Genomic DNA, 14,945 nt, shown 5'->3' with positions numbered 1-14,945 from the left:
CTGGACAAGGGAATGTGCATGGAGAGTATCATTTTCCTTGTCTTCTCCACACTTTCTCCCATCCATCTAGAGAATGTAGCAAGTCTGGACTCGTCAGTTACCAGGGCATTTGCCCACTAATTTTCCATGTATAGTACGATTATTTAGTCCTGAAATCGCCGGAGATGTGTGCCTGGGACAGGCGAGTCCATTTAGTTACACCAAGGGGTGTTTGGGTTATTATTACCGACCGCTTGCCCTTATCTCTACTCCAAAACTCTCCCCACTCCTCCTATTACTTCCCCTCTTTAGCGTCGCTGAGCTGTCAGGACTAAATAATCGGTCTGTAAAATGCTTTTCACGTGACTTGGTTAGTATGTCTCATCTGTTTTATTGCTACATTATTTTGTCCAAGCGCATGTAATAATTAACTTGCCATAACTAGCAGCAACTGAGTCTTAACCTTACAACTAGACAACGTTGCTCAAGGGCAAATGACTTGTGTTGTTCTGGGCAGCTAAAAAACTGCGACCTTCATGAACTAAGTCACTTGAAAAGGGGTATAGTTGGCATCCTGACATGCAAATTCAACCTTGCAGCATGATGGTGCTGTGACAACAGAGGTCCTGTAGCAGATCTTCAAGAGTGCAGATGTGCTTCTCAGATTTGTCTTCTAATGTCTACATGTTCTCTTCTGCTTAGCAGGTTTGCCAGAGTTGATTTTGAACCTCAGCAACAGTTGTATACTGATCTTATAGTACCTGCAACCTTACGAATATGTTGTCCCTCTGGGTTGTGACCCTAATCCTACCAGATTCTGGCATTCTGGTAAATGAATTTGTCTCTCTGAAACATTTAACATTTCTGTGGATACATCCAGTTGATGCTCCAAGCCTTTCCATGATGTAATGATAAGACCTTCTTTCTTCATCATTGCAACAGCTCTTGCAGAATCTTCTGCTTAACAGCATGTTCTTCACGCCATTCAGACGCTAAATAACCTAGATGTTGATACAGCGTCATAAAATAATCCAATAAAATAAAAAAAACAGCATGTTATTTGCATTAAAACCTACTCTCTGCTGAGTCAAACAATGAATTAAACATATCTTTTCCGTAGTAAAATCCAAAAACATAATACTTTCTTATAGGAGGGTGGGGTAAGTTGTAAAACATTCACACAGATGTATCACTGGCAATGACACAGAAATCATCCAAGTCAAACACAGTACCAAGAATCCAATTGTTGTTAAAAGAAAGTATTCAAACTCATGTTCTGCTTCGAAAACACTCAGTAGTTATAAAATCATAAACCTGCCTTAGTGTCAAGACAGAGTTCACATTTTAACACAGAATTGTTTATTTTTCCAATTATTTCACTTTTTTTTTACACCTCAGCATATTTTACTTCATTTATAGATTGTATAGTTTAAGGAGATGTTTTCATAAGTTTTGTACAAATTCATATAAAGTAGCTATTCATATTCTGTAATCACTGGTATTATTACTTTTATATTTACAAAAATCTATATTTAAAAGTGATATGAATATTAAAAGATATCAGAAGTTTATAATGAGATTCTAAGCATATTCCTGAAGTATTGTCATTCAGACTGTTGTAAAATTAATCTCTTCTGTGGAAATTTATCCATCAATAGCAAGGAGTTTTAGAACTAGTGACCTTTAATTGTTTAACCTTAAGTGTCTGAGGGTGTAAAATCTTACAAAGAAATCGAAACGAAAAGTATAAATAATTCTGTAGGATAATATAATTAATTTTGCTTTAGAAATAGGCCTAATGTTTCGTTGACTACAAACTGTACCATTTCATTTATCAGAATTCTGTAATGCAACAGAATCAAGAAGAAAATTGGTGTATTTCCATGAAAATCCCGAAATATATGTTTTGTAACATCCCAATACATTTTCTTTATGCTTTAAATGAAAAAGTTTAATGAAATAAAATAAACTATATCATTAACCTTGATTTATTAACCTGAGTTCATGAGAACCAGAATGAAAAGTTCAATTTGACGACTCTGAATTAACCCAGTATTTTGGCTACACATCAGTAGTATATGTTAATATAGTAGTTCGATTGTTGTGTCTGCATGGTTAGCAGTTAATCATTATATCGTTCCTTCAGAACCAACCTTAGTAGTCACGAGTTTGTTTCAGTGAATCACACAGTTTTAAGAATTGCTATACTTTTGAAGGGAAATTATATGTTGATTTATTGCAGTTTTCGAAGATAAACATTGTTAATTCTGTCAAATTATCAAAAAATGGTAAATAACTTTTTAAAATGTTGAAGACATAAATTAATTAATTACAAACTGCCCCCAATTGAGCGTAGTCCTTACGGACTCAGTATATCCTCAAAAAAATAAATATACATATGTAAACATAGATAATTAAATTTAAAAAAAAAGAAACAAAGAGAAGGGCATGAAAAATTAAAATTATTATTAATGTGGCACCATGTGGTTAATCAGGATTTGACAGGATTCTTTTAACACAGTTATCACAGTGTCATCCCTCAGAAATGTTGGCAGAGGAAATTTGTCGAAATTCTTCGAAAAAAAGCTGGTATAGTCCCTCGAGCACCTATGAGCAAGCCAAATACCTCAACGTGAATTAAGGCATATTACAGCTTGAAATAATTGACTGTAGGCTCATAGATCGACTTTATGAAGAGGTCAGTAAAACATATCCCCGATAATGCCAGAAATCAGGAAAGCAGATAAAAGTCTGAATGGAGCTGATAAAGACAATCCAAGTAGAGGCCCTTCTTAGAAAGGTAATTACTATTTCTGTCTTGATAATAAATGATAATTTTATTTAAATGTAAAAAAATACCTGTCTGAAAAGCATGTAAATCTTGTATTTGTTGAATATACTGAATTATTTCTGTGCCCTAATTAAGAAAGTCACTCTAAAACAAATACATTACCATAGTCACAAATTTTCTCCAATCTTTCATTCCTTTTCTTTCATAGGGTATTGCATTTATTAACATTCCATGGTATTCATACATTGCTTCACAGCTAGAATATGGAACAAGTCAAAAACTTAATACTATTATAAAGTCTTAATTTATAGTCACAGTCTAGATGAAATATATACAGAAGAGATTTACAATATTGTCTACTAGTACAACACAAAGTTTTAGTATCAATTTCATGAAGCGTTATTGAATGTCATGAATTCACCTACAGAATAGAAGGCATGAGAAATTAGGTTCTTCTTTAATTTGGCCCTAAATAATCTTATGTTCAACATAATTCGTCAAAATGTGGTAAAACAAAAAATAGCCTTTATATTTTTGAAAGGCAGCTTCTGAGTGAAGATACCTGGGCTATTACAAATTGAGAAAAGTGAGAATAAGAAACAATTCAGAATTAGATAATTTAATACAGACAACAAACATTATAAGATATAATGGGTGTGTACCAATTAAGTTGAGCCATCAGTGTTTTGTCATCAGCAGATTCTGGATTCAAGTGTTTTCTGTGTTTGTTTATTCATTCACTCATTTTTGCTTATTTCTTCATAATTACGTAATTATTTCATAATACTTGCAACTGCATATGTTACTCATTATCAATCAATTTATAAAATTATTGTGATTGCTGATTAGAATAAAATGTTTTGAGAGATGTGCTTGCAACCCATTGAAACTGTTCTCACTTTTCCGTGCAAGAAGACAAGAAAGCTATGAATAATCTCAGTCAGAAATGTTAGACAACTCAGCAGACTGTCAGTGAATTCACTTATTCAAATCCAGTACATGTATTTTAATAATAATAATAATAATAATAATAATAATAATAATAATAATGCATGTTCCATTAAATATGCTTTGTATTGTCTTGAACTTGTTTTTCGAAGAGTTCACTCTCCTGATTGCAGATCAGACCCTTCAGACAGTTTCTTGTCAACAGAGGAACATGCGCGTGTGGTTGGAAAGCTGCATGACCTGCTGACGTCAGTCTGTGATTACGCCCACGAACGCGTAGCTCAATTGCTGTCAGCACCATCACATACCCAGGCCAGTGAGCAGCGAGACAAGAGCAACTTATCGCAGCAGACTCGAAATAACGAGAAGCTGAATCACACGCAGAATTCATCAGTAAGAGGATGAATGCATTGAATTAGATTTGGGTTGGATTAGGTTAGATTAGAGTGAGTTGGATTAAATTCAGTTTGCTATGATTGGATTGAGTTGTAAATTTGACAGACATTGTTGTTTTCAGATAAGTTACCAATGAATCAATTATACTAGGTTACTTTTCTATCAATACTTATCACTTAAAACAATAAATTATATCATTGAGTATAAAAATATATTTTGTTTTATTTTATGACGAGCACTTTCGCCTTACGGCATCATCAGGTCTCGTCTGAACATGACAAAAACACATTATAGAATATCTGGTTGACAACTTACAACATGCATGAATTGTGCCATTTCAACAAAAATTAGAAACTCAAATAAGTTTTTTAGGTGCATTTCAGAGTGCATATGTGATTTTTAAAGTATTTGTACATCATTGCCTAATATGGAAAAACCAGAATTTCGAAGTATATGTTTTACAATAGATATGTCTCAAATATAAAACAGTTAAAATGCAATTAAAAACAGTTGAACAACATATGTTGAATGAATTAGTTGTACATATTTATTAAAATTACATCTGTAATATGTTGACAAGTACTATCGGTTATCGAATCAAAGATTTAGAAATATGTAATTAAATGTCCAACAGTGATAATTGCAGGTGGATAGTAAATTGGTCGTAATGTTTCATTTCAGACATTTCTATGCATCCTAATGTCCACCAACAAACAGTAACCTAATATAATTAATTGAGTTGTAAAGTTGGTTTGAGATTGTGTTAAGTTAGTTTAATTAAATTAAATTGAATTCGATGCTATTGGGTTGGATTGTATTGTGTTATGATAGGTTAGATTAGATGTTGGGTTGGATTAGGTTAGATTTGTTTGTATTATGTATAATTAGGTTAGGTTGAATTATTATTATTATTATTATTATTATTATTATTATTATTATTATTATTATTATTATTATTATTATTATTATTATTAATGGAGAAAAATTCGTTCTGGCATCAGGAATCGAACTCAAGACTGCTGAGCTTGGTGCACTGAGTGCTCTTAACCAACTGAGCTATGCTGGGATTCAATCCACAGTGCCAGCCAAACTCTCCTTCGTAACATAGAGGATGGCGAGGTCTTAAAATAAGAATATGAATTAGATAGGATTGAACTGACTTGGGATTGGATTGAATTGGTTTGGGTTAATTTGAATTAGAATAGATTGAATTATGATGGATTCAATAGGATTGGATTTCTGTGTGAAGTTAGCTTGAATTAATTATGGTTGGGCTAGATTGGTTGGTTGTGTTTGGTTGAACTCGATAAAATTTGAATGTAAAGTTGTCTCAGAATCGGGTTAGATTGGGCTGGGTTAAGTTGGTTTGTTTTGGATTGGTTTGTGGTAGATCATATTACACTGTGTTGGATGGAATGCAATAAGATTGGATTGAGTTGTGGAGTTATCTTTTGGATTAGGTTGGGATTATTACGCTAAGTTAGATTAGATTGAATTGGACTGTGTTGAATAGAAGGGATTGATTTAGGTGTGTGAGAGGCAGCTTTGGATTAGGTTGAATTGATTTGGATTTGGTTAGATTAAATTTGTATTAAGTCACGTGGAGTTTGTTCAAATTGAATTGCATTAGAATAGATTGAATTATGTTGGTTTGGGTTCAATTTTATTGAATCGGATTGGGTTTCAAGAGGCTTGGTATAGGGTTGAATTGTTTTCGATTCTGTTAAGATGGGTTAAATCGAAATGAGTTAGATTAGATTACATGAGATAGGGTTGGGATAAATTAGATTAAATTGGGTTGTGTTAGATTACATGAGATAGGGTTAGATTGGTTTAGATCAGTAGTCAGTATTTCTCGACTCGTGAGAGGTAAGCATGATCTCCCTTCCCTTAGCTATCACTTGTTCATTCAGCGTTAAGTAGGTTAGGTGTCTTTCCCCTCCTACCTTTTCCTTTTGTGTGTATTGTGGGCTTCATTCTATATGACGTAATCTTTGTCAACCACTGGTTTAGAATTGGGTTATGTTGAATTTGATAAGATTGCACTGCGAAGTTATTTTGGGATTGTATTAAGTTTATTTGAGTTAAGTTACAATTGGTTAGTTAGGTTAGGTTGGATTGTATGAAGTTTCCTCGATTAGATTAGATTAAATTGATTGGGTTTCATGTGGTTGAATTGGATTAGATTGTGAAATCAGGTGAGATTGGGTTGATCTGAGACTACTTGCCTGATATATTGTGCTCTTCTGTCTCTCTTTACAGTCTCACAGTTCTTATTGGCTAGTAGACAAGGCAACAGCTGCCCAAATCTGTGATCTCGCCAGGGTGATAGATAGCTTTACGGAACAGTGTGAGAAAGTCTGTGGCAAGACCAGTACAGCTCTCAGGTCTGCCTTCAAAGTTCAGGTTTGTATACTCTATGTGCTAATAATATTTTCTTTAAATCCATTCATAGAGTATGGATTAAAATTTTTATACAGTTTGTCTTTAAACTTACCCACAGATTAAAGTCATACAAATTCAACTTACAAATCCTCCACGTTAAATAGGATGTAGCCTATCATTTCTGTGCTTCATATTTAAATTCCTTCTGAAGAGATCAATCTTCTTAATGTATCCAGCTGTTTGCTGACAACATAAAGTCCACTATAGTCCACTTTAGTCTATTCAGTTGTTGTTTTTCACGAGAAATGAGGGGTATTTTGATTGGTGTTCATTATAGATGCCTGTTGCTAGTAGCCAGAGGTGGGGTGTAGTCAATATATACTGCAGGGCTGTGTCTTCTGCAACTGGTACTGATGATTTTAATTTACTTCTTTTGCGGTTTATGGATGGACAGTATAGAAGAATGTGTTCCAGATCTTCATCATGATTATTACATCACAGACAAGTAGGAGTATCAGAAATGTGAAATCGGTGTAGGTACAATTGAGTGACAATGTGACCTGTTCTGGCCCTTGTTAAAAATGTTTGAACATGTCTGGGCAAGTTTTTGTAAATTTCCAGGTCATTTGGTTTCTTTTGTAAGACTGTAAAATTTTTCCTTTGTCAGAAGAGAGCCAATTGTTGATCCATAGGTTTGTAAAATGAGACTTTACTGAAGCAAAAGCACGGATAGAGATATCACTTGAAGAGGTCTTGGTTGCAAATATGTTGCCTGTTTTGCAATATTATCGACTTTCTCGTTTCCAGGTATACCACAATGACTAGGTATCCATTGAAGTGTTATTTCCTTTTGGAGTTCTTTCAGTTTACTTTGTTGTTTCTGAATTGGAATAATTCTATGTGCATATAGGTTTGGTACATATTTAATTATATTAAATATAGCCCCCTTGGAGTCGGTAAGTATGCAAATAGATTTGTCAGAAATTTGAGTAACACACTGAAGAGCAGCATCAATAACTAGCAATTCAGTGTCAAGACTGGAGGAGGATGAACACTTCTGAAGAGATGCACAGAGAGATCTCTTGTGTTGTGTATTGTGTTAGTATGAAAACACATCCCTGTCGTCTCCTGTGGTCAGAACGTATTTTGTATTTCACATAACACTTTCCACAGTGAAAAATATCATCAGTACCAGTTGCAGAAGACACAGCCCTGCAGTATATATTGACTACACCCCACCTCTGGCTACTAGCAACAGGCGTCTATAATGAACTCCGATCAAAATACCCCTCATTTCTCGTGAAAAACAAACAACTGAATAGACTATAGTGGACTTTATATTGTCAGCAAACAGCTGGATACATTAAGAAGATTGATAACACTTTCCACTGCCATACGTGATTTGGACATTTCCTACAGTTCTGTTGCCTTCATTTTCTCAATCAGCACTAGGGAAAACAAGATTGTTAGTCTCATATCATTGGAGGTGTGAAATTATAGCATTGTTGTACTTACAGCAAAAGTGTTTTTAAAAATGTTTTTAACATTAGTTATTCGAAGAAATAGAGTTTATTAGCTAAAACCTATTTCGCTATTTTATGTAGCCTATTTGAAAGGAGTAAATGAAAATAATATATATATGAATGGCAATGTACATACATGATCAATGTTACAGTGTTCAGTTAAATAATTGTAGTTTCAATTATGATGCCAAAAAAAGATAAAAACAAACCATATTCACATCAGTAGAAAAGAGGACACAAAGCTTCAAAAAGGAGGACATTGTTCGAAAAAAGAAGACAGAAAATATGTACTTAGATTTAGGCTTAAGCCTATATTATACTATAAACTACGTCAGTACCTATTTTCTTACAAAATATTTACAGTACAGATTTAGGCTTATATCATACTTAAAAATATGTTAATATTACAAAACAATTATGATAAAACTTAATAATAATGCTTTTACAGTTAGCTACATATGAAAGTCAAGGGAACTATAATTATTAAAGAGGACAGAAAATATATACCCTATATAGATTTAGGCTTAGGCCTATATTATACTTAAATTATGTCAATATCTATTTTATTGCAGTATACTTATGATAAAACTCGATAATATAAAATGATTTTACAGTTAACTACATATGAAAGTCAAGGGAACTATAATTATTAGAAAAGTACATAAAAAGGCCGCACAAAATGTTAATTTAATATTACTTTGTATGCAAAGAGAGTTGTGATCGTTGGCGAAGAGTATATTCTGTCAGTACTGTGCCACCTAAAGGAAAATTCTTGAAAAAGGCGTCAAATCAGATAATTTCAAAATATCACAAGTACAGGTTACGAAAAGCAGGACATTTCTTGGTTTTTTAAAAATCTGCCAGGATCCCGGGCAAAGGCCTAAAAAGGAGAACATGTCCGGACAAAATAGGACTTCTGGTCACCTATGTTTAGGGCAACCCATTTTGCTATAACAGTATAATACTGAATGAACGTTCATGTTTAAATTTAATGGCAACCAGCAGTTATTATAATTTAAAAATCAACAACCGGAATATGTACTACAAACGGCTGATGCCTCCCTTAACTCCTGCCCAGGAACAATATCATGGTCCACTTGCACTTAGGAGACGAAAGCAAAGATGAAAACTGTGCACGCACGGTTCATGATATGCCAGACTCCATAAAAGTGAAATCCCCGGCCATGATCTGAAGAACGAAAAAAAATCTGACAAATTTATTAAAATTGAAATTTAAAAAAAAGATTACAGATTCTTCGAAATCACGCGTATTTCACTGAAAATACAATTTATCGTGGCAATATCTATTCATAGTATTAATTCTCAATAATGAAACAGGTTTTAAAGGATTATAGTTATATTTTGCTCCAAAACATGATGGTCTTCCCTCAGACCCTTCACCACATAACTGTAGGAACGAGCAAGGGATAGACACTTAGCTGAGTTGCCAGTTCTTGAAGTCATTGTTATACTGTATTTCTGCCACGCACCTAAGGGTTGAGGAGAAGATGTGGGTTTATGAGGGTTTACCAATTCCAGGAAGAAAGGCCATCATGTTTTGGACCAAGGTATATGATGAAATGTAAAGAAAACTGAAAAAAGAGTAAAAAGCATGCTTCTTATTTTTATTACGTTTTGATGCCCCTAAACATAACAGTAGACATTAATGGTTCAAAAAGAGCGATGCCATGCTTACCTTCTAGCCTTCGTGGTGCAAATTTCGACTGACATATAGCAGTTGTTTCCTTTTACAGAAAAAAAAAAGTGCCATAAACTAATGTGTTGTGGATTCCCATATTATACCTCCTTGCTTCTTTCATTAACCATCACTTTGATTTTGAATAAAAAAAATATTGAACAATCTAGTGCAGCCAACAATCATAGGCGGAGTTATTGGGGGGGGGGGGGGGCCAAACTTGTCTGAACTCTTTTTCTTTTTCTTTTCTATTAACGTTAGAAAATATTGAATTCAAAAGATCTTTTTTGCTTTTATGATTAAGCTTCTGTGCTTAAATTGACGAATTAATATCTTCAGATCATGTGTCTGGACTATAATATTTATTTTAAATTTCTGATTATGTATAAGAATTTCTATACCTCATTTGAGGAATGAAAGCACTGTAATGTTTCTTTTGTAACAGCCTGTACTCATGTGTTAGAAGTCTGCAGGTGTTCAGGTCGCCACTTGGAGAAATATGAATAACATAATGCACAACAATGCAGAAAAAATAAAAGTGATCACAGTATAATGTGTAAACTTGAAGACAAGATTAAATAAAATAGAGTTTACATTTTATATGATATCTTCAGGAAGGTAAACTTCATATAAAAAAGTTTCTGTTGGCACTGTTACGTAGTTTTATTGATGTATGCATGTGTTTCTGTATGGGAGAGAAAAAGAAGGAGATTGTTTTAAGTTATGCCCTATTATAATAATTTGTAGTAGACCTACAGTTCAAGTCCTATACTACTCTGTCCGAAACATTGCAGATGTGGATGTAAAACTGCAAGAAACAAGCCCTCGAAAATACCTTTAAGTAATCATATTCCGTTATACTGTACCACGGTCAAGCTATAACGGGGGAAGGAGGTAAATGATAACCCTGTTATATGGGGATTCTATGGTTTTGCTTTGCCCTCCCCTCCCCAAGGAAACGGTTCTGTCTTCGCCTATGCCACCTATATAGAGAGGGAACATATAAGCTACGGTCACAGCCATATGAAACCTAGATTTTTAGTTTGTTATGCCTGAACAGAGCTGCAGTATATGTAGCATCACATCTGTTTTCCTCACGAAAATTAAAAATTGAAATGAAAGTCATTATTTTCAGTAAATATGTTTATTCTTTAAACCCTATGCTTAAACCTCTAAATAAAGGCTGTAAAATCTAGTTAAGAAATAAAAAAATTTGTGCTACATGTTCTTTTTTTTTATTCTTTCTATATATTCAATCAATTGTTAATATTATTCATTGTTATATCTTATACTGTTTTACATGTGTAATTTGTTTCCAGGCTAGTAAATTTGTTCAACGTTTCCATCAGGATCGTAAAACGAAGCTGAGTCTTATTCTGGACAGTGAGCGTTGGAAGCAGGCCGATGTTCCTGCAGAATTTCAAGATCTTGTTTCTTACATAAGTGAAACTGGTGAGTTATATGTCAAAATACCACTATAAGAATTACATCACTGTAATTGTTATTAATATTATTGATCTTTTCCACTGTAATTAAATTTATAGACCCACTGTTGTTATCATAACGCACTCCATAATGCTATATTCATTTTAGGATTAGGTGTTCAGGTACGGGAACACTATAGAATTAAAAATTGATTTTCTTTTTACATACAGAATGTCCAAGAAGTTCCCTTACCCCTGTATTATTGATCACTATGTACAGCAGTGTCTATACCTGTGGAGTAACTGTTAGCACGTCTGGCCATGAAACCAGGTGGCCCAGGTTCGATTCCCAGTTGGGGCAAGTTACCTGGTTGAGGTTTTTTTCCGGGGTTTTCCCTCAACCCAATATGAGCAAATGCTGGGTAACTATTGGTGCTGGACCCCAGCCTCATTTCACCAGCATTATGACCTTCATGTCATTCAGACGCTAAATAACCTAAGTTGTTGATACATCGTCGTAAAATAAGCTACTAAAAAAAATGTACAGCAGTGATGGCAAACTTCTTAACCTTCAGGAGCCACAGCTAAATATTATGAGATTTTGAGGGCTGTATATATTGCGTATGAAACATCTACACACTTACAGTTTACATACAATAGTTATTATTACAGTACATGAGTACACAATAATTAATAATTAAAAAAATTAGTAGTCAAAAAATATTTTAAAATACTGTGTCAAGTTACACTGTTACAGTATTTAATGATAAAAAAGTTACTGAGTTGAAAAGTTAAATATGTTATTGTTGGCACAATAACTGTCATTTTTCACACATGAAGCTAGTGGGAACACTATGGTCATTCATATGAATTCACAAGTTCATTAAAATCAACTTGTAGTGATGTTTACGATATCCGCAGTAAATCTGAAAGTGGCCATCAGTAAGTCTATTTCGTTGTGCAGATTTTATTGCTTTCCTGAATTTTTGCCAATAAATTCCAGAACCAAGTTTGTTAGTGGATAAGTTAAGATATTTAAGATGCACCACAACAAACGAAATTTTAAGAGCAATTAAATATGAAGAGTCCACTGCAAGAATGATGGATGTCACTTTCTTGTCGAAAATGAATCAAGACTGTCAATGCATAGCTTAAGACATATAGAATGTACATGGAGAGTTATATGGCATTAACACATAGTCATTGTCCAGTAATGATCGGAAAATCACAGTTAAGCTTTGAGTGCTAAGCATTTCAAACTTTCAATTGCTTCTCCTGCAAAATGTATTCCAAATGACATCCATCATTCTTGCAGTGGACTCTTCATATGTATTGGCTATGTTCCGAGTTATTTTACTATCTATCTATCTATCTTTGTAGTATATCCAGCTATTTGCTGACAACACGTGTTCCTCTATGTTTCACAATGAATTTCCTCTTCTTACAAATGATGGGTAAAAAGCACGATGCCGGTTGTATATTTCAGCAGCCACATTCCAAAGATGAGGTGTATTCAGTATGTATTGGAGAGAAATGTCCAAGGTTACAGGGATTGCAGAATTTAAATTAGTTCTATGGATGTTTGTGACAGGGCATTTTAAGAGGATATGTTCCAAATCTTCTTCGTTATTGTTGCACCAGCAACAACTACTAGAGTCAACAAGATTAAAGCAGTGAAGATACTTCTGAGTGATAGTATGGCCTGTCCTGGCTCTTGCTAATAAAGTTTGTATGTGTCTGGGAATGTTGTGGAACATTTGTAAATCATTAGGTTTCTTTTGAATGTTTTGAAGTACTTGGCCTTTATCAGAAGAAAGCCATAATTCGATCCATAAATTTTTTAAATGAGAATTAACTGCAGAATATGCGCTGCAAAAGGGTTATTGTCAAACACAGGAAGGAGACCCATTAATTTCCCATATTGAGGACTTAATGGAACCGGCCTGAACAATAACCTAGTGTCCAATCCCTACCTTCTCGTTGTGCAGCTGTTACCATTTTGCTTATACAGAATGAACTAACGGGATGGGCTACCCACCAAACAGCACTGGTCAGCTTGGTGGGCTTATGACCAAGACTGATCCTTTCACTTTTCTAGTATCAGCCTCCCTTGGCTAACTCTTATTCTTTTCGACTGTGATGGTATTAGAGCATTCAAGGCCTACGAGATCATTTTCTCTATCCTTTCCTCTATATCTATCAGTACTTAATAAACCCTCGTAGGTACTCACCTAGTGATGGTGAGGTAGCGTCAGTCCTTTAGATTGAGTTAATAAATAATCAAGAGGTACCTACATAAGCTGTAAAAACATCTACTACAGCCCCAATCTTTTTCACTAACAATGATGGCTGATCTCAATGTAAAATGTTCCGGAGATAAAATAGTCCCTCGATTGGATCTCCAGGTAGGGACTACACTGAGAGAAACTAAAAACTATAACAACATACTGATTTAGAATACCAAATACCATAATGTTCAATCAGTTAGAAATAAACTGAGTTATTTTACAAGATGCATAAATTTTATTCTTGAGTAAGAACATTTGATCAAGTATGAAATTTGTTTTATTTTATTTTGTATTTCTTTCAGGAAAATTTTCACTTGCAAAACGCGAGACAGAATCTGAAATTGGTGATAGGAAACCATCAAACGTGCTGGTTGTTGGAGAAGAAAAGTATGCTGTTGTAGGGTATGTATTAAACTGCACTAAACTATATTTTACAAGATTTTTATGATAATAGTAATCTCAGTGCACATTCTGCACACAGCCTGATTCAGTCTTGAATTGCGACTTTAGTGCCAAGTTGCTCCTCAAAATTGAGATATATTCAGAAGTCAGTTGACAAAACACTACTGCAACATTGGAAAGAGAATGGAATAAATCCAAGTTTCTAGAATATTAATAAACAACAAACAGCAACGACTTATGGGAACATAGAACAGGTGGTGAGACAATGGGTTATTAAGGCAAATTAAGTGCTGGATGCCTTAGTGATATAATTTGGAAAAATAAACATTTAAAAATAGAAACCAAGGCCAGAATCTACAAAACAGCAGTAAGACCCATTATGAGATATACTGGGTGTTCAGTTCAAAGTGTGTCATGGCTCGTTGTATGCTGTCATGTGGCTAGTCAATGAGCCTAGAGAATTCAATCTTCCTACACTTCCGCAAAGGTGTATTACCTATGTGCCAGAGAAGTTGCCTAGCAAGTACGGCATTCATTCTGAAGAGTGCTTACCGATACGTACAGTGACGCAGTAGTGGCAGGAATGTGAACTGTTTCGAAACATGTACTGAGGTGAGTTTTTTTTCTTACTGTCTATGGGGGAGAGGGTTAAGACGATTACTTACGTATTTGTTGACATTAATTTCGACGGTCAACATGGACACGGAGCATTTGATTTGTGTTGTGGAATGTTGCTGTATGCAACCGATGATAACAAATACCCTGCGTACGACTTGGCCTCGCAAAACACAGTTCGAAAGAGGTTATGGTAGCACACAGACCGTACAGACCGCCATCTGTTGCTACGACGTTCAAGTTATACCGTACACGTTCTCAACTTCAGATTGAATGCCTTGATTAATAGGCAACTTCTCTGGCATAAAAGCTGAAACTCGCTTCAAATCGCTGACTCATCAACAGTGACGTCATGACACACTTTGAAATGAACACGCAGTATAATCATTACTTCTCCAGTTGTCTCCGTCCTGATGAAGAGTAACAACATTTCTCTTTGTCTGTTTATCCTCAAACTATCTACTGTAGTTTCTGTCCTGTTTTATGATAATGATTATT

The 14,945-nt window shown here is 34.5% G+C and overlaps 1 protein-coding gene across 3 annotated transcripts in view; it reads left to right on the top strand.

Moving 5' to 3' along the window:
- Positions 1-14,945, top strand: part of scat (VPS54 subunit of GARP complex scat) — a 181,425-nt gene that overhangs the window by 97,436 nt on the left and 69,044 nt on the right. For all 3 annotated transcript variants that reach the window (XM_069817917.1, XM_069817916.1, XM_069817915.1), the window contains exons 13-16: positions 3,892-4,111; positions 6,377-6,520; positions 11,038-11,170; positions 13,733-13,832. In XM_069817917.1, the coding sequence (XP_069674018.1) occupies positions 3,892-4,111; positions 6,377-6,520; positions 11,038-11,170; positions 13,733-13,832 (597 nt within the window). The remainder of the gene's footprint in view (positions 1-3,891; positions 4,112-6,376; positions 6,521-11,037; positions 11,171-13,732; positions 13,833-14,945) is intronic.

The sequence above is a fragment of the Periplaneta americana genome, chromosome 2 (assembly GCF_040183065.1).
Source record: "Periplaneta americana isolate PAMFEO1 chromosome 2, P.americana_PAMFEO1_priV1, whole genome shotgun sequence".
NCBI lineage: Eukaryota > Metazoa > Arthropoda > Insecta > Blattodea > Blattidae > Periplaneta > Periplaneta americana.
The sequence above is the reverse complement of the archived record's forward strand: the minus strand, read 5'-3'. Positions and strand labels throughout refer to the sequence as shown.